The 26,195-nt window shown below is 49.9% G+C and overlaps 1 protein-coding gene across 4 annotated transcripts in view; it reads right to left on the bottom strand.

Annotated features, from left to right (window-relative positions):
- Nucleotides 1–26,195, bottom strand: part of LOC134557743 (hydrocephalus-inducing protein-like) — an 82,025-nt gene that overhangs the window by 47,552 nt on the left and 8,278 nt on the right. For all 4 annotated transcript variants that reach the window (XM_063410963.1, XM_063410964.1, XM_063410965.1 and 1 more), the window contains 15 exons: nucleotides 24,097–24,216; nucleotides 22,210–22,344; nucleotides 20,587–20,786; nucleotides 15,844–15,965; nucleotides 14,332–14,536; nucleotides 13,489–13,675; nucleotides 12,093–12,192; nucleotides 10,729–10,847; nucleotides 9,334–9,557; nucleotides 7,372–7,439; nucleotides 4,992–5,224; nucleotides 4,099–4,199; nucleotides 2,716–2,851; nucleotides 2,105–2,269; nucleotides 1,065–1,217 (listed from right to left, as the gene is read on the bottom strand). In XM_063410963.1, the coding sequence (XP_063267033.1) occupies nucleotides 1,065–1,217; nucleotides 2,105–2,269; nucleotides 2,716–2,851; nucleotides 4,099–4,199; nucleotides 4,992–5,224; nucleotides 7,372–7,439; nucleotides 9,334–9,557; nucleotides 10,729–10,847; nucleotides 12,093–12,192; nucleotides 13,489–13,675; nucleotides 14,332–14,536; nucleotides 15,844–15,965; nucleotides 20,587–20,786; nucleotides 22,210–22,344; nucleotides 24,097–24,216 (2,268 nt within the window). The remainder of the gene's footprint in view (nucleotides 1–1,064; nucleotides 1,218–2,104; nucleotides 2,270–2,715; nucleotides 2,852–4,098; nucleotides 4,200–4,991; nucleotides 5,225–7,371; nucleotides 7,440–9,333; nucleotides 9,558–10,728; nucleotides 10,848–12,092; nucleotides 12,193–13,488; nucleotides 13,676–14,331; nucleotides 14,537–15,843; nucleotides 15,966–20,586; nucleotides 20,787–22,209; nucleotides 22,345–24,096; nucleotides 24,217–26,195) is intronic.

Genomic DNA, 26,195 nt, shown 5'->3' with positions numbered 1-26,195 from the left:
CACTGGTACGAGCATGTGAAGCCCCTCCTTTACACACCACGACCACCCAGCCAAGGTGCATTGCTCCCTGAAGAGATGGAAAGCAGAATTTCATTGTGAAGTTAAGAGAAAGCTGCCCTGGAAAATCCCTCACTTTAAGGTTACATTTATCCCCCAAACAGCTGGAAAAGCTGCAGGAGGAAAATTCACATCCCTCCTCCTTGGCCCAGGAGGCTGTGGCTGGACTCTCCCACATGGCCTGATGCTTTATCCACAGACACAAACAAGTCCGTGGGATCAGGTTTTAACCAGCTCCAAGTTCAACACACCCAGCATGAAGAAGAAACCTCAAGCCCCTCATAGATCTCCCCCTCCAGCAGACATCCCACCCAGCCCCGGCCTACAAGCCCTTCCTGGCTGCACCAGCCCTGCTCCCCCTGCCAGGGGAGCAGCCCCAGCTCCTTCTGCCCTGTGCAGCCTCCACATATTGAACAGCCTTTCTCTGCAGCTGCCCCCAAAGATGCTCTTCAGTGGCACAGAGACCACAGCCTGTGAAGGTGCACAACCCCCACGGATGTCTTTGTGTGGACAGCCCAACTGGCTTGACCCACAGGAGGTGTGAAAATTGCCTCCCCACGAGCAGTCTGAGGACAGACCTCACACCCTCTTCTCTACTATGAACAGCAGTTTGGCACAAAGCAAATGAAGATGGCACAGGGAAACCACAGGGAAATCCATGCTCTCTGAGGAGCAAAGGACCACAGGTTTCTCTTGATCTCTGAGCTCCAAAAATGTGACACACACACAGCTAAAGGAAGCTAAAGACCTTCCACAAAATTAAGGGAGAGCTTGTCAACACAATCCAGATGAATTTCTGCTCCATCATCTCTGCATCTGATTTCACTGAGGGGTGCCCCAGCTAAAACCACTCCAGAGCCAGGTTCCTCTTGCCTTGCCCACATGGAATACTGCAGTATCTTGCTTCCTCTCACACAGGGAGATATGGAAATCTTGCAGATAAAAGCCAAGTCACAGCTGCTACTGACCAGTCAATTTCCCTGGAAGACAGCCCCACAGATACTTACAATCTCCAGCCTGAAGTCTGTGTCCACGAGACCTTTGTTGAAGAGGGTAAAACTTTGTGAATGAGGCTGCAGCACTGGGATCCTTCCAAACTCTATCAGCCTTGGACTTGGGTAGATTTCTGGCAGCCGTCCAAGGCTCCGTATTTCTGTTCTCTGTTCCAGAAAGCAGGCAAGAAAGATTAAAAAAAAAATAATCAAACCACAACAGAGAAACCAAGAGAAGCTTAAACAGCTCAACCCCACTCAAGATATTTCTTTAGGGACGGCTACTACTCTCCAGCTGAGATGCTGGGCTTTTGAGGGGGAAAAAAAAAAAAACCAAACCAAAACCAACTTACATATTCACCTCCAAATTGAAAAGCATTATAGTAAGAGAAACTTTCAACCTACAAAATTATTGACCCAAAGGTAGCAGCTTTGCAAGACATCTCTAGTTAAGACCAGGCTGACAGTTAAACAACTGGTTATTCTGGTGGGGAGAAACCCTCCTCTTTAAGGTACACAGCCTGATAGTTGAAAGCAACTGTTTTGTCAAATTTCAGGCTCCCTGGCACAGCCTGCACTGCCTGTCCTTCCTGTTGACTGATTTACATGCAGTGCCACAATGGCTCACGTTCAGATGTTTGCTGCCATCCAGGGAATTTGGCATCATCATTTCCATGTGTTTTAATATAAGTTTAAATCCTTGCAACTACTCTTCACATGCCAGCTTTCCCTTCCTTTAGAGAAAGCTCAAGGTTTCCAGAAGTCTTCTGACATCCTCTTTTGTGCTGAGAGATGACATTTTAAAACAGGTATTTCCAAAGTTAATAGCGTTTTGAAGATTAATTAACTAGAATTATCCTCGATTGCAGCTTAGATGAATTACATTCTGGGTCAGACACTGACATTACCACCTGTAAGGCATGAGCTGTTTATGCCACCAGTCCCTGCTGTCCTTCTCCACAGCAGCCTGTGCCTGTTTTCCCCAGAAGAATCCCTGCACACTGTGCACCCTGCCGGGAGAGTTGCACAAGGCACACACCTCCCCTGGCACTCACCAGTGGGTTTCTTTCATCCCCGAACACGCCGATAAGAACTTCGGCGCTGTGCTTGCCCAGCTTTTGGACTTCAACTAGAACAGGAATCTCTGCAGTGCTCTGAGGCTGGACAATCCCACAGGGTTTGGGGCTGGAGTAGAACACAGGAGAGTCCTCCTTGCGTCTCTAGAAGGGACAGAACCAAATGCAACTTCAGAGGGACCTCTGAAGAAACTTTAAATTCCTTAACATCCACCACAACACCAACTTACACACATTTTTTAAAATCCCCAGGACAAAGGTAAAAGGCACAAACAAGATGCATGAATTGTAGGCTTAGCGTTCTCAGGGGGTTCTGCAAGGAGGCTGCCAGCACAGGCACTGGTGTCTGTGGATGCAGCAGCTTTCACAACCCTCTAAGATCTCCCACAAGAAAACACCCTGAAGACTACAACGTCAACTGTTTCCTCAGGAGGTTAAACTGCATCCTAAACTTTACATTCAGGTAGGATCCTGTTCTCAGCAGCTCTTTAAAACTGAATAGAAACCAGCAAGGACTAATCCAAACCCTTTTTTCCCCTAATAATCTGCTCAACAATATCTGAGAGGAGGAGGTGGATGCGATGCCAAACCTGGGGAATAAGCCCATAGCAGCCAGGAAGGTCGGTGGTATTCCTAATGAAGAACTTCCTCTCCAATGGCACCTTCAGGTCGCACTCATCGAACAGCAGGGTTTGGGGTTGCACTCGCAGCTCAGGAACGACACATCTGGGCAAAGACATGACCCCAAGGGAATCAGAGATACTGAGGGAATGGAGAACGTTTACCTCCAAAGATTGTCAAATGGAGCATAACACATTTGTCACTGCCAGACAGACATTTAACAGCTCTACAGTGGTAAATTGCCTTCCAAGTCTTCCCACTTTAACATGTCTTGTCAAGGAGAGGCAAACCCTGAGAGGCAGCACCCAGAGGCTGCCAAGTGCCCCAGGCAGAGCACTTGTCCCACAGCTGTCTCAGCCCCTCCTTTAGCCAAGAAAGCTTCCAAGGACTCCTATAACAGTCCCAGTGATCCATGAGCTCTGGGGGAGCCTTTCCAACAAGGATCAGTGATCACTAAGGCTCAAGGAACACACGACTCCAGTGTCTCAGTAAAAATGACTCCCTTCTCTCCCATGGTGCTGTTGCCCTGCCTGAGAACTCAGCTGTTTGCCCAGCCTTGGAGGGCACAAGGCACCACCTGCCCTACAGAGCGGGTGATCACTCTGTCCCAGCTCCTGCAGCTCCCTCGGTCCTTCACAGGTCCATGCAGTGACTGTGCCCATTTGCACCTGCTTGACAAAACTGCAGCCCAGGCACTGACTGGATGGCTCTGCCTGGGAGAGGGAACAGCACCAGGCAACTGCATCCCTCTTGTCATTAAACTGACACCCAGAGCAGCATAGCAGGATGGAATTCTGCTGCAGCAACAACAACTTTTGGTTTAAGTCTGAGAATATCAAAGCTCAAAATGGGAAGCAGAGGGAAGGAGAAAAACGAGAGCTGACATGCCACATCATGGGCTGATTTCCCCTCGCAAGATCTTGCCCTCACCACTCCTGCTGTCAGCCACCTCCCCACTGTCACGTGCCCTCATTAACAGAATCAGACCCTGACTCTCAGCAGGCTGTTTGGTGTGTCCCAAACCCATGCAGGGTGATTGCAACCCAGCACAACTCCACCTCTTGCAGGAAGAAAGAAAGGAGGCCCTCAGGAAATTTGTTCCACCCCAAGCACCAAAAACCAGGCCAATGAATGATATCATTCCTGGTCCCTTTAGAAAAAGGCCCAGGACCGTGCTGGGCTGTGAGCAGGGGTGCTTTTCACCACAGGCTGCTTTCCAAGCACTGCTGTTCTCATGCCCAGCTGGGCAGAACATGAGGTCATTAAACAACACTTCTCCTTGGGAGCTGCAGCCAGCCAAGCCTGTGCAAGGCAGCCAAGTGTGCTGGGGGAGGCCAGGGAAGTGCTGGTACCTGGCCTCGATGATCAGTGATGCCACTCCCTTGCCCATCCCCTCCACGTCCACCAGCAGTTTCCGGTTGAATTCCATCACGGTATTGGAACACAGGGTCACCTGGGGGAAGAGCAGTAAATTCTTCCTTACAAAAGCTCATTACCCATCTATGATATCCTCCAGTTCTTGTTTCGTGGTAAAGAAGGGGAGGATTTTGCCTTCATTCTTCTGCTGGTCCATATGCAGAGCACAGTGTCGGAGAGTACAAAAGCCTTCTGGCAAGTACCAGATTTGTTAAGCACACCTTGCTATCAGGGGATAGGTCAGCTAAATGAAAACATTAGACTAAAGCTCTATGCACCACTGTCTTCAAATGAAGGGGCCAATTTTTCACCTGACTACAATGACATAAATGCAGGGGAAATCTGACGAACAGAATGAGTTCAGCTTTAGAGCAGGAAGCTGAGGGCAAAGTGTGGCCCAGCAAGTGCTGGGCAGCTCATGGCTGCAGAGCTTTTTGTCTTCACTGGAGATCCCTGCAGTGAACACAAATCATTCTGCTCTCCAGGAGAGGAGAAACGAGACCAAGAAAAAAAGCAAACTGCTTTATACAATGACATCTCTCTAACAGCCACCTTCCATCTTCATCCTTGCTCTGCCCACTTGCAAAGAAATCGCTCTCAAAAACACAAGAATGGCTTCAGGACTTGACCATATGGTACATGATTTTAGCTGGTGATTTTGGAAACAAATCAGTGCTCCTTCAGGAACATCCCGAGTAACCCAGCTCACAGAGGCCCCACAGCAGTGCAGACCTCTCACTCACACGATGCTCCAAGCTGGCAGCAGAGCTAAAGCCCTCCCACACTCCAGTGAAGCTTCAGCCCTGGTGTGGCTGGACTCTTCCCATACCTCAATATCCTGGTGTTCCTGGGGGAGGAGGGTCCCTCGGCTGGGATTCATTGTAAACTCCCTTGGCTCCGCATCAAAATGAATTCCCCTCCTCCAGGATGGGTCAGTGTCGCTGCATATTTGATCAAAGGAGCTCACAGCAGGCTGCGTGCCATCCTCCGACATGCGGAGCTGGAACGTCAGGGGCATCTTGGAATTGTTAATGAGGCGACAGGTCCTGGTGTAGGGAAAGCCTAGGAAAAGGACACAAATACACACTTAGGCACCAATTATGTCATGCCTCCTGGTGGGAATATCCTGGTGGGATGAAAGCATGACTGGAGTTTGGCTCTTTATTATCTGAACTACAGCTCACTGAGAAGCTGCAAGAGGAATTAATTGTCACTTAGTTCCCTTTGACACCGATTCCAGACTGCAACCTTCAAAATGCCTGCTCTTAGCCCTGCTGAACACTGCAAGCTTCTCTCTTTCTGATGGGGAGGAGCTTCCCCACCTGCCCCAAACCAGCACTGGTTATTTCTCACTGATGAGTGTGCACCCACACCAAGCATTTCCTCTGAAAATTCAAGCTGCAAAATTCCCTGTTAAGTTTGCCAGTGCTCCCACTGTTTTCAAGATACATAAACAGTGAGTCGTCACTGAGAAGAAGCTACAGCAAACAAAAGTGAGGATGGAATCAGGAACTAGAACATGATGCAAAGCACCCTAGTGCAGTTTCTCCCTGCAGGATCCTTAAGGCATCTCTTGGTTTGGGCCAAACAGACTGAGGCTGTGACAGCTCAGAGCCCACTCACCTGGAGGCAAACCTGAGCCTTGCTTCCAGATTAGCAATTAGGAACCATGTCCCACCTGACCCAACAAATGGGGACATCCCACCCATGCTGCTCACTGGGATTGCTGCCTGCAAGGGTTTACCCTGCCTTAGCTCTGAGATTTGCTTTCCATACTGGAAGCCAGAGGTGCAGCCATGCATGGTGGGCATGTCCTGCAGAGCCCGGACACCAGCCACAACCTGCTCTGCACTGGACATCTGGCTTGGCTGGCCAGCTCTGTGGGGAGGAGACTTCTCCCCAGGCCTGCTCACCGAGAGTCCTTTGAACAAAAATGGGGGAAAACACAACTGCAGGCACAGCCCAGAGCTTCTCTGTGCCCATCAACAGTGATCACTGCCAGCCCCAGCAGGGACTCCAGCAGAGAGGCACAAAGGGACAAACACACATGTCAAAACCTCAGATGAGACTGAGATCACCACATGCAGACAACAGTCAACAGTTAAAAAGAAGCAAAGATACAACAGCTGCCTTCAGCTGAAGAGACTTTAGGAATGAAATCAGATTAAGTAGGATGAATCTTTTACTACAGAACCATATTTCTACCTGCTGCCTTTCTTGTTTCATTTATTGAAAAGGACACTTAACAAGGGCCTCAGTGGTGATGCAGGGTGGGAAGAAGCAGCTCAGGAAAGGCAATTAGTTTTCCTAAAACGTTCAACGACTTCATTGTTACGGGTTTGGGTTTCGTTGTGAATTTTCCCCTTGGTCTGGGAAGGGGGATAGGGGTTTGGGGGGTTTTGGCTGTGGGGGTGGGCTTTTCCATTCGGGGCTTTTTGGGATTTGTGGTGGGATGCCGTGGGCGGTCGTGAAGCCGGACCTGAGGTTTGGCAGGAGCAGACCTTTCCCTCCTCCCGCGCGGGGCTCGGGAAGGTCGGCAGCGCGGTGCTGCGGGACGTTGTGTGCTCAGGGCCTTCACTAGGCTGCAGCTCAGCACCACGATCGAACCTGCCTGCCTCCCCCGCTTCTGCCCACTGCTGTCTGCAGGGCCGAGATCCCCTGCCGCCTGCAGTTTGCAGAAGGAGCCATTTCCTCCTTCCTTCCCTCCCTGCTGGTGCCGGCTGAGAGGGCATCACTGCCCTGCCAGAGCCCACAGCTCCTCCAGCCTGTGAGCGTAACTACAGCAAAGGGGGAAAACAGGTCATGGCAGGTTGGAAACTTCTGTTACTGCGGTGTCTGTGTTGTCTGTGCTGTCCTGACATATTCTAGTAAAGAAATGTTATTCCTTTTCCCAGGTTTTTGCCTGGAAGCCCTGTAATTTCAAAGGTATAAGAATTTGGTGGGAGGGGGTCATCTTTCCATTTCCAGGAAGATTGCTGCCTTCCTTGGCAGAAACCGTATTTTAGACCAGGACAGAGACACCAGAAAATACTTGGTTCTATTTGATCCCACAATGGCAAAATGCTTCCTGAGGCACCAGCAGCCCTGCAGTTCACAGCCTGAAGAAGCTGCTGCGGCAGAAGACGAGTGCCGGACGCTTTTACGTTCGAGTGCTCCATTTTGGAAGGCACAGATCCCTCCCGCTGTGTCCCAGCCCAGGGAACACTCACCAAAGGAGATGTCACCAAAGTTGAGCTCACTGACGTCGAAGTAGAAAAGTGGTCCAATGACACGGCCCCTGCGATGACGAGGACAGAGAGGAAACGGCTTGGTTAAAGGGAATTGCAAAGCCTCCGGCTGTCGTGGCTCGGGGACATCAAACCTGGTGTCAGGGGCACCGTGGCTCTCAAACCAACACACCCCCATGTGCTCAGCACAGTGTCCATGTGGACAGGAGGCACCTAAAGCCAAGTGGGACTTCGGGCACAGGGCAAGCAGGAAAAGCCCCCGAGTTGCTGGTGGTCCCATGAAGGACCCTGAACCCACACCCAGACATGGCTCCGTGCCTCAGTTTCCCCATCTGTGATGTAATGGACATAAAGGCATCCCCACAAACTTCTGTAACCAGCCTTTCCAGCCACAGCCTCCCTGCTTTGCTACTTCTTAGCTGTAACTGGTGTTCCCATGGAAGAGCTTTCTCAGGAGATTTTGATCCACACAATCATTACAGAGTTTTGAAGACATGAAGCCAGGGGAGCCCCAAACATCCTCTGAAAAGAGCAGCAGTTCTACACAGTGGACAGATGAATCCTAGAGGAAAGGACCAGCTTGTCACCAGTGCACCAGCTGGCACAGTCAAGAGCAATAGCTTCAACAACAAAACATGGGTGTCCTGAATCTACCACACCACGTCACCTGTCCTTGCACTCAGCAGACAGACTCCAAAAGTCACCAACATCCACTGAAATCAGCACCTGAAGCTGCACAACACGAGTTTATTTCATGGCTGATGCCAATCAATGCCCACTCTGACTTCTGGCTACAAGCCAAGGAGCAGTGAACTGTGTCTTCTGTTGTGTTCACAGCACTGCCACTGGCTCTGCTTTACACATCTCAACAAGAGACACCTGCCCTCGCTCAAGGAGAAAGCTGCTTATGCAATAATATCCCATGACCGCTTTGGGGGAGGGACAGAGGAGAATCAATTATTTGAGGTGGAAGGTTCCCTCTTGATTTCCAAAATAAAAAAGCAGTATTTTCCTCCAAAAACAAAGCCAGCATAATTGTTTCTCTACTATGGGCAGACCTACTCAACACTTTTCTCTTGCTAAGTAATAAATTTCATGTTCTTTTTTATCCATCACCCTTATCTTATTGGTATCATCAACTGCAGATTGCTTTCATTTCTTTACTGCCTTGATCCAGTGCCTCCCAACAGCCACAGCCCAGCTCCAAAGCTCCCGAGCAGCCAGCACCAGCTTTCCTGCTTACACTACACTATCCTACCAGCACACGGCTCAGGCTAGCAGGGACAAGCCCTCCTGGTGCTGTGATCCTAGGACTGAGCTCTGCCTCCCCTGTTATCACCTCTTCTCCCTTTTGCTGAGCCAGGATTATCTCTTGCAATGGCACCAGCCCACGGGATGGTGCCCATGTCCTTGGGACTGTTCCTGCTGCACAGTTCCCTGTCTCCCACATCAGCCTTTTCCTGGCTGTGGAAGGGAGGTACCCAGAGCACTCTGCACAGGAGCTGGGAGCACAGCTTGTCCCCCACAGCATGGCCATGAGAGGTGAGGCTGGAGGCTGCCCATTTGGGATGGATTATTAACAGAGGTTTTTAAAAGCACTGCTGCTGGTGCAGAATCACCCAGGCTGGCCCATCTCCAAAGCCCTGGGGGCCTTGCTGGGTGTTCAGGTGGGACATCCCAGAGCAGCTACTGCCCAAAGCAAATCCACACCACTGCCTGCCATGGCCCAAGGCAGAGGGAGCTCCTTGCAGGGAGGAGTCATTTCCAGCTCCTGGGTACCACACAGGGCAGCAGGCACCCTCACACTAAGGCAATGCCAGGATCAGAGCAGAGATTAAGACCTCAGGAAACACCTTTCTTCTCTGCTCAGCCCCAAAATGAGGTAGGTGGGGGATGTCCCAGAGACAGCTACAGATGTGCCCACCAAGCTCCCAGAGTCCTTACTTGATTGTCAGGGTCACAGGCGTAGGAGATCCAGCCACACTGAACTGTCGTTGTTCCTCAAACTCCCCCAGCGTGGAGGGAAAGTAGGTGATCCAAAGAGTCTGGATCCCACCCGGTGCAATGGTGCCCGTCTCGGGTACAAACTTGAAGCGGTGGAACTGGTTTGCGGTTGAAGGGATGTAGGTGAAGGGAGCATCAATCGCTCCTTTGTTAATCAGTTCCACCTGCAGCAGCAAGAAAGAAAAATGGAAATACATGTGGAATCTGCCCTTCCTGTGAGTGATTTTCTAAGGACACAATTAACACGCAGAAAAGGCAGAAGATGCCTGGTGCTGCTGAACGGCAGGAGTAAAAAAAATACAACAGGACAAGTTCTGCCTTTGGGTTTTCACACAAAGCACTGGTAACTCCATATAACCAGAGTCACCCTGGGGTTATCCCATGGACACAGAGCAGTCCACCTCTGGTCAACATCACCAAGCTCATTCACACCTGGCCCTGAGAGCAACGTTGGGTGATTGCAGCTGCGTAGTGGATCACCACAGAGCTGCTGCTGCCCCAGTTAGCACAGCTCCAACAGTACCATCTACTCATTCACCTTCTCCCATATCGTGAAAACCATACATTGAGAATGAGGCATCAGCATCAAAATGTATAGACAGCACCATCTTTTGGTAAGAAAACTCAGCATGTCCTTCCCTTCCACAGCTAAACTTTTGAAAGTGCCTGGCATGATGTAGTGACTCATCTTCTACCTCTTTCCGTTGCTCTCTCTTTATTATTTTTGCAAACTTGACACTATTCGGGGAGAGTCAAATAGGTACAAAAATCCTTTGCTTTATTCCCAGGAACACTTTTCTTTTTCTAGAGCCAGAGATGCTCCAAGGCTGAAGCATGGTGAGGGACTGGTCAGCAAGGGAAAGAACTTCCAAGCCCTTTGCAAGGGCCAGCACTGAGCCTGGAAGCTGGAGGCTTTCCTGTGACTTCCAGGAACAGGCAGGAGACTTGACTGAAAATTGTTGGCAGTGGACTGAAGCTCAAATGTAGCCAGGTTGTTCCAGCTGCTTCTGAACAGCCCAGTACAAAGGTGCCTTGTGTCTGGTGCTGCCACAAAAGCCTCTGAGCAGGCAGCTTTTTGACCCAGTGCTGGTTTCATATGCCAAGCGGGTGTTTTGCAGGAAGCCTCCCAGCTGATCCCCAAGGAAGGCTGCCCAAAAGAAGGGATTGGAGCTTCATGAACAACAGGCACACCTTTCAGAACCCCCCAGATTGGACCAGTACATCAAATATTCCCTGCTCACAACTGCCCAGCTTGCCAGGAATTCCACAGGTCCAGCAGGCAGCTTGCTGCTGCCTCAGGAGCCATCAGGATCCATCCCAGCCCCTGCTGCTCACCTTAAAGGTGGGAAAGTACTCTCTACAAACGTTCTCAAGGTCCACAGTATCACAGCTGAGTTCAACCAAGGGTCCTTGGCCTTCTCCTCTGAGGTGCAGGGGCAGCCTGCTCCCACGGCCTGGGGAGAGATGTCCATTTCAGACAATAATTCCCTCTGTTATAGTGTATTTTCCAGGCTGCCTCAATGCTAGTCCCTGACTCTGAGCTGCACGCAACCAGCTCCTGATGCTGCAGGACAAGATATGGACCCTTCTCTTCCCTCAGGAGATATCCCTTGGGGCTGACTTGCAATTTCTAACCCATTCCTTGGGCTGGCTTCCAATTTTTGCCACCAGTTTGCTGAGTTGAAAACACCTCTCATGTCCTGTAGTGACAGGCCAAGGAGTAATGGGTATAAATTGAAAGAAAGGAAATTGAGGTTAGATATTAGGAAGAATTTTTTTACTGTGAGGGTGGTGAGACACTGGAGCAGGTTCCTCAGGGGAGTTGTGGAGGTTCCTGCCCTGAAAGTGTTCAAAGCCAGGCTGGATGGGGCTTGGAGCTACCTGGTCTGGTGGGAGGTGTCCCTGCCCATGGCAGGGGCCTTGGCACTAGATGATCTTTAAGGTCCATTCCATCTTGAACATACTATGACTCTATGGTTTCCTTCCCATGCACTTAGAGGAGCTTTGAAATCCATTCAGTGAAGGCACAAAGCTCATCAAGAGTTTGGCTGTTGCTACCTGGCAAATTGGCAGGCAGCAATTGCCAAACCACCTGGGCCAGGAGCACACGACTTTGTTGCCAAAGTCCTCAGTTTCTGACACTCAGCCCTGTGTTCTGTTTCCACAGACTGAGAGCTGCAAGGTGACAATTCCCACACAGGGACAGAAGCAGGTGCTGGCCAAGGGTGGTCCTTCTACAAACAGCCTGGGCTCAGCCACCTCTGGTCTGGTGGTGTGTGGCAGCGGGAGGTGATCCAGGGTCAGGGAGCACATTTCTAACTCAGCTCCTACTGCCTGATGATGGATCCATGTCAAAGGGACCCATCCTGGAGGTCAGTGGTCTAGAGGGGCTTAGTGCTGCTTCACTGAAGCTGTTCTGCTCTGCAGCTCCTTGGCCTTTGAGGAAATGCTGGCAAAGCCATGCCATGAAAACCTCTCCCTGCACTGCCTGGATTGTTCTGGGACCAGTAATCCAGAGACAGATGCTCCGAGCCCTGGCCTTGCACAGGAGACTCCCTGGAAGCTGCAGGGACAGTGGGGATGTGCCAGCAGTGCCCTGCTGACCAGGGACTCTTCCCAGCAGTTACATGGGAGCCCAGTGGGCTCAGGCTTGCACCATGGCTTCTCTGTGGGAGAGAGAAGCAGGGAAGGAGCTGTACCTGAGATGTCACAGTAAGCCACACGTCGATACTCCCGTGCTTCTAGGGGTTTAAAGGTCACCTTGATTTCTGCCGAACAATATGGCCCAATCTCTCCCTCCTAAAACAGAACACAGACAGCAACACATTTATCTTCAAACTTCACATTCCTTGTTTTCAACCACAGTCCTGTGAGCCTTTCTTCAGAGCATCAGTGATGAGTGAGCCCAAGGAAACTCTCCAAACCCAGCTCAGCACACTGCTGGAAGCTCCTAATGCTCAACTGATCAGCTCCCACTCTCCACAATACTCCTACTGCTCTGACACAAGCTCTTGGTCACATCATGCTGCTGGCAGCCACACTGGTATGTAACTGCCATCGTCCACTGGGGCCCTTGGCATTAGATGGGCCCTAGGAGTAGCCAAGAAGAGAACATGATCCCCTTCCTTGGAAATAAAAATATTAGTTTAACCTGTCTTGAAAGAAAGCAGAGGTTGGGATTATTCCAGGGTTTACTCCAAGATGAGAAGGGATTTTGCACTGTGCAGACACCAGGCATCCATCATCTCTCACAAAGCCGATACTCAGAATCAGGGCTCTGGTTGATGGGAGGACATGGGGGTTTGTTGGCATGAACAGAAAAGGAAAAGGTTTTCTGTTGCTGTGTGCAAGAGAACTGAAAATGCCCATTATGACCTCCCAGCCTTGTGTCCAGGCTCACAGATGGCACTGGAAGGGAGACTCACAAACATTGCAGGTTGTGGTTACAGGAAGGGATTGGCATTTCTGTGATTAACCTTGGGCTGGATTTGGCCTCTTTTTCCCAGCAAACCATTGCAGGCTTCAGGTCAGTACGTGAAGTGGCAGTGCTCCAACAGCCTCTGCTAAACCCCATGCAGCCCCTACCTACAACAACTGGTCCCTGTGGACACTGCAAGGACATGCACGGAGTGGCTCTGAGCTCGAGCCCTGGCAGCAGAGCTCGGCTTTGTCAGGCTCCCAGCCCTGCCTTGCGCCCGCAGGGCAGAGGTGCTCTCAGCAGCGAGCTCTGCAGCCACACCAGAAACTCCTACGTCCTCCTCTCAGCACACCCAGCCAGCTGAGGATCTGCGAGTGACCGCATCCAGGGCGATGGGACCGGGGGGAAGGAGGAGGAGGAGGAAGAGAAAGAGAAAGAGAAAAGAGAAAGAGAAAGAGAAAGAGAAAGAGAAAGAGAAAGAGAAAGAGAAAGAGAAAGAGAAAGAGAAAGAGAAAGAGAAAGAGAAAGAGAAAGAGAAAGAGAAAGAGAAAGAGAAAGAGAAAGAGAAAGAGAAAGAGAAAGAGAAAGAGAAAGAGAAAGAGGAAAGAGAAAGAGAAAGAGAAAGAGAAAGAGAAAGAGAAAGAGAGAGGCAAATGAGATTCTCAACTATCACTTACCAGTGGCTCAATGGAAAAAATGTCATCGGAGAACAGCATGGGGTCTTCTTGCACCTTTGCCATCTCCTCCTTTTCTCTCAGGAGGACAGTATAATCTTCACAAAAGCCCTTTTCCTCCTCTATTTTTGTCAACTTTATGAATTTTTCCAGCCAGACCTTTGCCGGTGGCCGCAGCAAATCACACTGCCTGCAGCCACAGGGAGAGACAAAGCCAGCAGTCATTTAATAAGCCACTTATTTGCAGAGAGAAGTGGAAGTGCAGGAGTGCAGAGCACTTGAGGAGGAGCAGCAGCAGCTCCCCAGTGTTATAAATACATATTGTATTGTTGGCCTTTTGCAAACATTAAAATGAATGCTATATGTATAGTGTTGAAATAACTTCACTGTATGAATGTCGTTTTTTTATTATTTCTGCTATTAACAAAACTTGGAAATAGTTGTGTGACAAACATATATATATATTTCTTAGGCTACAGCATCATATTAAATGTGTGATGGTGAGGGACTTTCACCTTTGGAAAGAGGGGCTGGCAACCCAGGAAGTGTTTAAGGATGCTGCCAGGTACTGTAGGAGGAAGACTAGAGAGGCAAAAGCCCAATTACAACCTGAGGAAATCCAGCCACTGCAATCAACCTTTCCTTACCAAAATGCCAGCCTTGGTTGGAGTGTAAATGGAACTGGAATGCCAAGTGCTGGGCTCCTGAAGACCAGGGACACACACCCTAATGCCAAGGATGGTTTACTTGGCCTAAACCATTTAAAAGCACCAACACCCCCTGAGGCCATACATTACTTTTAGTCTTGAGCCATGTATCTCACTGAAATGCATCTTTCAAACCAACCTCCTCTTCTCTTCTTTCTCATCTTGATCAGTAGGAAAAGTCTTCCACTGGAAGTGGGCTGTGATGTTACTCCTGTTTTGAATGAAGATGGTTCTGTGGTTTGACGTGTTGATGAAAGTCTTCTCAACCTTCACGAAATTTGTGTCGAACTCAACGTTGGCATCTACAGCTTCTCCCCAAAGCTGTATGTGGCTACTTTCTTCACCTGGAACAAAGCAAAGAGGAGTCTTTCCTCAGCTCAGTTGCTGATGGAAGCACAAGGAACAGAACAAACCACAGGTCTCAGAAGAAAGTGTCACAGCTTTTAGCTGTATTAGCAGTTCCATGGATCAGTACATGTATCATGTCCTGGCAGCTCTGTGTGTTCAGCGTGAGGATGTCCTGGGCACCTCCTAAACCCCTTATTTCTAAGTGTGTTTGTAGAGATTTGGCCCCAAGCTGCCAGTATGTACAGTGAGATTTGTCAGGTGTGCTCGGGTGACCCACTCAGATCACCGGGATTTCTGCATCCAAGTCCTTTGGGTGACGCTGAGGAGCCCTGGTCAGTCCTGCCTTGCCCAGGTCTCCCCAGGGCATCCCACGAGACTCCTGTCTCTCCTGATCCCTTGGATCCCTTGTTGCTGACAAGCAAACATGCCAGGGGACATGTGGGCACAAAAAGGAGGCCCAGAGGAACAAGTGAAGTGACAGCCCACAGCAGGAGGACACAGGCGAAGAAACACAACCGAGCCAGCCTGGCTCTGCAATATTGACAAACCACTACAAAATGAACACCCTGAAAATCATCATCTCCCTGTCCAAAACCACAGCCCCATCAGTCTTGAAATATTTGATACTGTTCTGATCTCAAAAACCAAGCTGGAGCATTTCAAATTAAATAAAAAAGGGACAAAGGAAAGACTAGTAAGTACAGAGCAGCTTCTGTATAAAGACTGAGTGGGATTCCTCAGTCTAGATATCAAATGGGAGATAGATGTGAGAGGTTTGCAACAGCATGAATGACCTGGGAAATGGGGACGAGGAAAAATCTGTCTTGATTTGTCACCAAACAGGAACTCGAGGGACTGAAAATGTTATTAGAAAGAAACTACATGTATGTGTAGAGGGCAACATCGAAAAAGGGTCTGTGACAAGCCAGTGGAGAAGCAACATACGGGACAGAGGTGTGCAAGAAATACGTTGCATTATAGAGAGCCTGATGGAGACTTCCCACCTCACATACAGCACTGCCCAGGAATAAAATACACCTTCACCCAGGCATAGCCACATAGTAGTGGAGAATCAGGGTTCCTCCTTCCTCCACTCAGCAACTCCCAGCAAAACAGGATGGCAAAAATCTTATCCCTGTTAGAGGGGATCCACTTTATCAAGCCCCTAAACACCAATTAGTTCTGTTTTCTTTGGGGTAAGCTGGAGCAGGGGAGGTACATCTAGAGGGAACTGAGGGGGATGGGAGAACAGGGAGTGATGGTGAAGAACTGTCCTGTGCCCCGTGCAGTGCCCAGCACTCACCTGTGCAGCACACTTGCAGGGATCCAGAATGGTGACCAACCGTCGGCGGGTGAAATCCCACTGTCACCTGCATGCTGTCACCAGGGCCCAGAGATCCTGTGGCTGGAACCACGGAGAAAGGACTGCAACACAAAGAGAGGGATCAGGACCCAAGGGGACATCCGGCCACGATACTCCATCTGCAGTGCAGGTCACTTCAGCTCACTTGGGCAAGCAGGGAGCAAACCAACCACAGCCAACGGAAGACAGACAGAACAGACAGGATCAGAAACAGCTACTGACCCACTTCTGAGCAGATCCAGCCCTCAGAAGATCCTGTGGGATAAAATGACCTCATCTGCCCCATGCTCTGCATCCAGCCCTCTGCAATGAGACTCAAGGGTCCCACAGCCACCAATCCCATCAGAGAATGGTTTGTGAAAACCACAGACAGGCTTAAGAGCTATCTGCATGCACAACTTGACACTGACTGCCTCAGGAATTTCTCTTTTCCTACTACCTATAAACCTCATCTCAGGAGAGGTTAGGGCACTACCTGTCCTGGGAGATTACAGCCTAGGAATCAGACAGGGAGAAGGAACTTTTCCTTGAAGACCAAGGAAGAATTACTGTTGAATTTGCAGTGTGGTTCTTTGCTTTATTTTACCCTGAAAACATCCTGATTTAGCCTGAAAAGGACACATTTTATCAGCATTTCAATGAAAGCTGCTCTAAGAAATGGAGCAATCAAAACTCTGAAAGAGTGCAAATGCAAATTAGAGCAATACAGTGACATGGAAACAAGACCCAAAAGGAGGATGCCATTTACAGTTGGAAGGATCCAATCCCAGCTAAATGAAGCACCATTAGCAGGAGCACATCAAGGAGGCCAAACAGGAGGTTTCAGTGTATTTACCAGCAATGCAGCCTGGGACTCTGGGTTGTCATCCAGGCTGCTAACTGTTTGCTTGGCCCACCACACAAACTCTGTGCAAGGGGTTGGAAATAATGACACAAATGTGTTGGTGCACTTTGGATTTAACAGGAGCAATTAGGATTGGTCACCAGGTGAACAGCTCTTGCCTGACAAACACAAGACTCTGGGCTTTGATGCTCAGGGACAGCTCAGGTGAAATGTGCTTCTGCCCAGGCAGTTGCTGGGCTCTGTGCTCTTCTACAGCCCCACTGAGGAAACAAAAGTTCCTCAATGCTTTGCTGGTGGTCAATCTGTCCACAGAAAGGGTGTTCTGGGGAGTTTGCTGATGAATGCATCACACACAAAATAAAGAGAACATCTGGCAAGCTGAATTTCATTCATGTCAGTAGTGACAGCTGATGAATTTGCTTCAGGTTCTGCTCATTAAGGACCTACTGCTGCAGTTATGGGCCTGACCTGTTGCCATTATCACCAGTGAGAACATCACCAGTGGCTGATGGAGAAGCCTTGGGCCAGCAATGTTTATGTGCTGGACGTGAGACTTTGGAGAGAGGGGAGGAAAGACAAGGCCCCACCAGCCCCAGGGCCGGATTACTGCGCGTGCTCCCGCATCTGCCCCGGGGGTGATGCCAGCACTGCTGCAGGTCTCTGCTGGGGCTTGGGGGGCATCAGTGCCTGGCGTGGGTACGGCACAGGATTTTTTTCTTACTCTTTTGCCAGAAATTTTGCCAGAACAGAGAAGCTGCCAGTTAAGGGAGTCACTGGCCACACTTCAGTGCTACCTTCCATTCCCTTCCCTCCCCAATCCTGCCTCCTGCCCTGTGTTACATAGTCCTGGTCTCAGATGGCAGGATGGGAATAACACTCCTGGGGGGGACTTCAGGGGTTGCCTGAGAAAGAAGATATCCTCTTATTTTCAAATCATCAGGAGAAGAGGATCCAGCCAAGTTCAGGACTCAGTTGTCAGGACTGAAAAACTGAGCGCCAATCAGCCCCTGCACCTCCTAGATCCCACGCCAGGCTGTACCCACCAGACTCCTCTGTTACTGCTGCAGCAGCCATCTCTCACATAGACCTGGCTCCCCAAGGGACACAAGCTCTACAGTTAAACTTAACTCCTCTGAATTTCAGCCAACATCACTAAGCTGTTCCCTGAGCCCACAGACAGAGGAGCTGTGAAGGAGACATCCCTGACACTGTAATAACCAAATGAAAACACTGCCAAGAGATGGAGCTGGGAGGCTGCATTTTGGCCTTTTACCTGTTAATTGTGAGCTGTTCCTTAAGACAGTTCTCCTCCTGTTACATCTGCCCTTTCAATGAATCACTACTGCACCCGACAGGCAGAAAAGATAAGGTATGGAGGGCGTTTTAACAGGTTGTTTTCTTCTGCTTTTTAACTTGCTCAATTTGTATGTTTGTTTCTTGTACGGCATCTAAAGACAGCTCCAGATCTCCAAATGGCACCTGGTAATCCCCAGACATTGGTCTTGCTTTGAGCAGTGTTTGCTCAGATGATTTCCAGAGGTCCCCTCCAGCAAAAGTTATTCTATACTTCTATCTTCTAAATCAGAGAATCACAGAATGAATTAGGTTGGAAGAGACTTTCAAGATCATCCAGTCCAGTCCAAGTCCTAACACTTCAACTAGACCATGGCACTGAGCGCCACATCCAGTCTTTTTTTAAACACATCCAGGGATGGTGACTCCACCACCTCCCCGGGCAGACCATTCCAGTACTTTATCACTCTTTCCATAAAAAACCTTTTCCTAATATCCAACCTGTATTTCCCTTGATGCAGCTTAAGACTGTGTCCTCTCATTCTGGGAGCTGCTGCCTGGAGAAAGAGACCGGCCCCACCTGACTGCAGCCACCTTTCAGGAGGCTGTACAGAGTGATGAGGTCACCCCTGAGTCTCCTTTTCTCCAGGCTGAACAACCCCAGCTCCCTCAGCCGTTCCTCACAGGCCTTGTGTTCCAAGCCCCTCACCAGCCTCGTTGCCTCCTCTGGATGCGCTCAAGCGTCTCAAAGCCCTTCCTAAACTGAGGGGCCAGAGCTGCACACAGCACTCGAGGTGTGGCCTCACCAGTGCCCAGGACAGGGGAAGAATGACCTCCCTGCTCCTGCTGGCCACACCATTCCTGATCCAGGCCCGGTGCCACTGGCCTTCTTGGCCACCAGGGCACACTGCTGGCTCATGTTCAGCTGCTGTCACCAGTACCCCCAGGTCGCTTTCTGCCTGGGCACTGTCCAGCCACACCATCCCCAGCCTGGAGTGCTGCAGGGAGTTACTGTGGCCAAAATGCAGGACTCAGCACCTGGACTTATTAAACTTCATCCTACTGGACTCTGCCCATCCATCCAAGCATGCAGAGCCATTCTGCCTTCCAGTAGTTCCACACACACTCCCAGCTTAGTGTCAGCTGCAAATTTACTGATGAAGGACTCAGTCCCCTCATCCATGTCATCAATAAAGGTATTGAACAGAGCTGGCCCCACACAGACCCCTGAGAACACCACTGGTCACTGGCTGCCAGCTGCATGCAGCACTGTTCATCACCACTGTTCATCATCTCTGGGCCCGGCCATGCAGCCAGTTCCTGACCCAGCAAAGAGTGCTCCTGTCCAAGCCGTGGGCTGCCAGCTTTTCCAGGAGTGTGCTGAGGGAGACCGGGCCAAAGGCCTTGCTGAAGTCCAAATAGACAACATCCACAGCCTTCCCTGCATCCACCACGTGGCTCACCTGGTCATAAAAGGAGATCAGGTTGGTCAAACACGACCAACTCCCTTTACCCCTCCTAAACCCACGCTGGCTGGCTCTGATAGCCTGGCCATGCTGTAGCTGCTCCATGATGACACTCAGTATAAACTGCTCCATTTCCATACTGGGTACTGAGGTCATGCTAACTGGCCTATAATTACCAGGATCCTCCTTCTCCCCCTTTTTGGGAATGGGTGCAACATTGGCCAGCTTCCAGTCCTCTGGAACCTCACCAGTTAGCCAAGACTGTTGGTAAGTGATGGAGAGCGGTTTTGCAAGCTCATCTGCCAGCTCCCAAAACCGCTCTCCATCATTTACCAACAATCAGCCCAACTGCTTCTCACATATTCACTAAATGTCTCCTATTTCCTATACACCTGTGCATATACCTATGGGTATGTGATATATTGATAGGCATTAGAGGAGCTTGACCTTTATGAAAGTTCCCCATGAAGAATTCATGATCTTTTGGCAAACATTTAACACAAACCACAATGAAAAACCAGCAGAAACACAGCAACTTCAGAGTATTTAAAAAGAAATCTCAATGAAGGGGGCACAACCTTAATCAGAGAGTTAAATCATCTGTCTGAAATTCTAAACTGGCTTTCCAAGGTTCATCATGGAACAGAAGAGGTGACTGATGCCCTCAGCTGACAAGGGAAATCAGATCAGCTTTAAGTAACAGGAACTGCACTGGCTGCCCACAGCACAGCTCATGTTGGGCATCTGATGCAGGGACCACTGGAAAGCCACGTGCCTGTGGCCTCCCAGAGAATGGCTCTATGTGGCTGACAGTGGTGAGTAACCATTTCAGAAGCTGCTTGTGCTCAGGAGGGTGCAAGCCAGCTACTAACACGTTCCAGCACCATCCAGGACATCTGGCAAAGAGAAAGCTCAAAGGCTGCATCTTGCTAAGAACACTGAAAGCAAGAGCAGATGCCATCCATCTTGCCCACTTCCAGCTGGGGCTGCAGGGCAGCAGCTCTGATACTCTTTTGTTGTTCTTTCCCAACTCTGTTTCCACCCAAAGGTGTTTGCACAAGGACAGATGAGCTGCCTCACCTCTGGGTGCTCAGCTGGTAATGAGCTGTCCCGTTACCAATGTTGCAAACCAGCAGAGTCTTCTGGGTGCTGCACTTGACCGGACGCTTCCAGAACTTCAGCACGTCAGGGAAGTCCAGGATAGCTCGGGCAGCAACGGCCTGGATTGGCACAACTATCCTTTCCTCTCCACTGATGCAGACGAGCTCGTGGGAATAATCCTGCAGGAAAAGAAACTAGTTCAGCACAGGGCATTTAGTGCCACCCCCATGGCAGAAGAGAAACCATTTCCTATATCCCTTCAAGGGCATCCATTTACCTATTCCACCCCAAAATGAACACTAAGTTCTACTAATTTCACCAGTAAAGGCACCAGTGCACTTTGCAAAACCTGTCTCGGTGGCATTAAGCTCTTGTGTCACTTGGGTCATACAGAGAACTGCCCTAGGCCACCCCAATTTTTACTCTCAGTTTTAATGATGTTAAATAATTCCTCAGTCCCTTCTAAGGAACATGGAGTTAGGGAACACAGGACATTCCTCTTTAGGTTTCTATATTCCTGCTGTTTGAGAACAGGACAAAGTGTTAAACTGACTCTAAGCAGCAAAAAGGAAGGTGAGAAAACAGCTGCACCCAAAGAGATCCTGCACCTCTAGCCTGGTGCAGAAACATCAGTTGCCTCAGAACTCCCCTCTAACTTTGCCTCTCCAACCAAGTCAGGAGAAGAACAGAGCTAAAAGGCAGCAGGATGCTGTTGGAAAGAGCCTCTCTTTGCTCCCCTGCAAGGCTTCCTCCCTTCCGTGCCATGTCTTAAACCCTTCTGTATGAACAAGCCTGCAGATCACAGCACCGACCCTTCAGATCAGACTTGCCAGGGCCTCAGCACTGGTGTTCAAACCTCCATGCAAAAGCACGTTTGGCACGGAATGGGTGCCAGCTGACAGAGCATCCACAGTGACAGGCATGAAGACAGAGCCTCAGCAGTGTCACTGCCACAGGCTCTGGAGTCACAGGTCTGCCTGCAGGTTGTACCTGCCCTACATGAGCTCTTTCAGGCAGGTGTCCAAGTCCCCTGCAGCTCACCAAGCTCCTGCTGACTAAGGGCACCTGGAGCTCAGTGTGCCTGTGCCAGGCTGGGCTCACAGGCACAGCACAGCCTCTGCCCTGGCCTTGCAGATGTATCGTGGTCAGTTGTGCTCTGGCACAGCACAGCTGCAAGGCTGCAGAACAGAGCATGTGAAAAAGCACCGTCTTTGCTCCAGCCCAGGGTGAGATAGGGAAGCTGTTGCCAGTCGGGACAGAGGAAAGCTCTCTGACCTCCTTGTTCCTCTAGTACTTTCCCTAATAATGAAACCCCTTCCACTGTACCTAGAGATGGCCAAACATCTATCAACACCCCTCTGTCGTTTTCCTACTGCTCCCTGTGCATCTTCCCTTGGGAAAGCTCAGGAATGTGCAGGGAGGGAAGCAGAGCCTGTCAGGCCTGGGCGCAGTGCCTGACAGCACACGCCGAGGTGGGACTGCCTGCAGGCTGCCTGCCCACGGCCTGGAGCCAAGCTCACAGCACGGAGTGGGCTGTACCCAGAGTGCAGGGAGAACAATGGCTTTGGAGATAATTGTGTGTTTTGGCTCCTCCAGTCTCACCTTGTTCTTGTCAGGGGTGAAGCGGACGCGCACACGGGCACACGCGCCTGCTGGCACGGCATGGCACGCGCCATTGGGGCATGCCAGCTGGAAATACGGTGAGCTCTCCATGGAGACCTTCACCAGCCGCGGACGCTGCAGGAAAGACATGGAACGATGATTCTGTCACTTGTGGAAACAGGGTGAGAGGAGACTCATGCCCTGGTGACATCCTTCCCTGACCCCTTTTCCAAAGCACTTTCAGCTGTGGAGGTGCAGGCACAGAATTCACAAGGGTGAACTTGAATCCCTTCTGTCTGCGTCCAGCATTTTGGCCATGGGCAGTAGGGCATGCCTGGGAGGAAGGAAGGGCCAAGCAGGTCAGCACCAGCAGGCTGGAGACAGAGCACCTGAACCAAGTTATCTGCATATTCAGCAAGGCCAAAAAACCTGCTGGCTCCTGCCTGCACACAGCCATGCAGTCGTTTTCCAGAGAGGGAATGTGTTGCCTGAAAGCAAACCAGCACATTATCCTGGGGGAAGGAAGAAATTCCCTTCTAGCAGATCAGCTTTGGGTAGGGCAGGTCTGGGGATACAGTCATGCAGGCAGACCAGCAAGAGAGGAGACCACACACTGTGGCCTGACTGGGAACAAAAGCAAACCTGAAAAGCAAAAGAAGGAACACAGCAAGACAATCCCTAAAACAAGGAGATGGCAAAGAGAATTCAAATAGGGAGCAAGGAAGAATCATAAAATGATGAGAGAAATCAGCTTGCCAAAAGTGATGGAAACACAGACTGTGGGCTACCAAGGCATTTTCTGCCTGGAGAAACATGACCAGCACTGACTCACTGTGTGTCTGCAGTACTAGAAGCCAGTCTGGGCTCTCCAGGGGTTCTTGCTGCCTGTGCAGGCAAGCTGGGCTGCTGGGCATTCCTGCCTGCAGCCAGCAGGCCAGGTTCTGCCCTCTGGCATACATGGACACAGCAAACATGCATTTTCAACACATTTCAGATACCACCCCCTGAGCACCAAAATGCTCTCAAAAAGTCTAAGCCGGATGATTTTGACTCCCTCCAGTCTCTTCCCACCAGCCCACTCTTGGCACAAGCTTCATTTGAGAAAATGGTTCCCTGACTGAAGTTCAGATGGCCTCAGTTTTCCTCTTTACAGTGCATCACAAGTGCTGCCATTTTTCAACTTTTTCCCTCTCAGCTCTCTTGGGAAACTGCAAAACAATCACACTTTCTTCAAATGAAGGTGAAAACCTCCAGGAGCACATGGCTTTGCATGTGCTGTGGTTCTCCAAAGGGAAAGCAGAGCACCATGTTGCTTTTACAAAACCTGAGCAGAGTTGGATGAAGCTTAGCAGGAGCCTGAAGTGGCACCTAAAGGCCTCCTGCTGCTTCTGCTACATCCGTCTGACTCCAGGGCTGTTTCACAACATTTCCTGCAGTGCCAATGCCATGAATGATAGTGATGCCAGCATAAAGTGGAGAAGACTCAGCCCCTTAACTTTGCCTGTCGAGCTGCACAAAGGGAGCCAAACAGGCTGAGAGAGGCAGAGATTCCTACCAGGAGCCAAGATTAACCAAGGAGACACGGGATGTGGTATAGACTCAAGGCAAAGCATGAGAGCAGGTAAGAACTGTACAGCCCTCAACATTCCTATCAATCAGAGCTTTCAAGAGAAGGAAACTCCTTAGGGATAGAAGACATCAGCCCATGGGAAAAATCAGGGGAGAATTCCCAGCACAGGAACATTTCCATCGTCTTGCAGAACAAAGGTGCTGAGACATTTTCTTATGGATGTGCTACAGCAGATAACTTGCTTTGCTGTACACTAGGGGACTTACACCTCTCTCCTCCTCCAGCACAGTGTTAAAGCTCCATGTCCCAGCACTTACCTTGCCCTTATTCATGACAGACACGACCATTTCAGAGACCTCATGAGCGATGACGTTCTGAAATACCATCTCTGGTGGAGAAACCCGAAGCAAGCTCTGTTTCGGGGCAACTGATGACAACTGGAGAGGCAAGAGAGAGCAGGGACAGGTTCAGCTGCTGGGAGAATCTTACACTGACCCCCAGTGAAGTACAGACTCATGGTGAGCACATCTGCCCAGGCCACACTGGGGAAACTGTAGCTCACCCATCTCTGCTCTGAGTTGATAAAGAGCTGCTGTGCCACAAGGCAGGCTCAAGCCAAGCTGCTCTTTTGGTATGTGTTTCTCCAGGTTTCCTTCTCCAGAATGCCAGGCAGCACCTACCTTAAGCGCTGCCCATGTGGTCACAGAGCTCTGGGGCGCTGACTGATCATTCACAGAGGAAGTGAAACCCACAACTTTACTTCAGACTCCATGGGAAACAATTTGGGGATGTCCTTTACTCTGAGACAGGGAAACCGAGGCCCACACAACTGCAAGTATCTTTTTTCATCTAGAACTTAGACATCAGTAAGAAGAGAACAGTACCAGAGGAGGTGTGAGAGATGAGGTGATATTTTGTTAAAGCCAAGAGGTTATTAAGTGAAAGAATGAAACTTGTTGATTCTGTGTGGTGGTGGTGGTTTGGATTTGTTCAGGTTGGTTTGTTGGGTGTTGCTGTGAGCTGGGAGAGGGAAGGGGTTGAAGACCAGACCAAAAGGAAGTAGGATGAGAGGGGAGGGGCCAGAAAAGTTGGTGGTCAGAGAGAATGTAAGTTCCTGAGTACCATCAATTGGGAAAGGGGACAGGCACCACCGTGACAGGCATAAAGGGTATAGAGAGATTGCCATTTTGTTGGAGGCTGTGTTTGTTTGTCCCCAGGGGGAAGGAACACACCTGGCTCTGCTGAACTCTTACTAATTAAGAGTTTTCTTTTGCTTTGATGATTTTGTCCCCTTTCATTGTATTTAAAAGTTAGCGCATTTCTAACAGAGGTAAAGGCAAAAATAAAGGAACACAGAAGTTAGGAAAAAAACAAATGAGCTGAATGCTGAATGAGGATAAGGTTCAGTTCTTTTCTCAGCAACTTGGGTAAGAGTAGAGTTGCTATCTCCTTTTCCCATGAGCTTTAAATGGGTGCTTTCTTGTAATCTATTACTGCTGTCTTATTTAATACCATTGTAGAGGCATGTCTGGAATGACACAACAACAGCAAATGCTTCTCAAGCAGAGACACTGCTTGGACAAAACTCTCCCCTGCTTTGTCTCCTTCTCCAGCCACACTGCTGTCACTCCAGAGACACAAGCAGGTCTCCTCTGTGATTTCAAGGAGACACAGTCTGCCAAAAGGAGTGGCTGCACACACTGTCCCTTAGTTGTGCCCTTCTCTGAGGTGTTCCCAAAGCCTCTCTCCAGGACAATCCTCAACCAGTTTGTTACATGTCTCCTGCTGCCAATTTCCTTGGTCACCTACCCGTTTGGACTGTGCTTTATACTGAGCCAGTCCTGCAAGAAAAGCAGTTTCAAACACACCTCCAAGTAGGCACTGATCCACATAAAGCACATCCATTCCCCTCTGCCCAGGGCCAGTCCCACGTACATCTGGCAGCCTGCAAAATCTAACACCACGTCAGGGTCCCAGGACATTGTTCCAACCCAAAGCATTCATGCAGTTAGTTTTGTTAAATCTGAAATAATCACTGCAGGTCTCAGCCTTCAAAGGTCAACGCTGCCACTGTGCAGGGAATCCTGTGACCCCAAGCATTTGATGGTGACCACACCAAAGGAAGAAATGGCTGTTTCAGCAGGAGAATGACAAATGGCAATTTTGTGCCTTGGTGTCCCCAGCCTTCCCCTCACTGTTTTAGCAATGGCAGCTACACTCCAGCAAACCCCAGCACCTTCAGCAGAGGTTATTTGTGTTGGCTTAGTGCAGATCAAGACTCCACGTCCACCACTGTGCACTCCACATTGCAGTTTGCAATGGCAACAGGACCTGGACACTGAGGTATTTTGCTGGAGGCAAGCCTGTCACAAGCATGCATCCTCTTCAAACTTTGCCTCAAACAGAAAGGAAAAGA

The sequence above is a fragment of the Prinia subflava genome, chromosome 13 (genome assembly GCF_021018805.1).
Source record: "Prinia subflava isolate CZ2003 ecotype Zambia chromosome 13, Cam_Psub_1.2, whole genome shotgun sequence".
Classification (NCBI taxonomy): domain Eukaryota; kingdom Metazoa; phylum Chordata; class Aves; order Passeriformes; family Cisticolidae; genus Prinia; species Prinia subflava.
The sequence above is the reverse complement of the archived record's forward strand: the minus strand, read 5'-3'. Positions and strand labels throughout refer to the sequence as shown.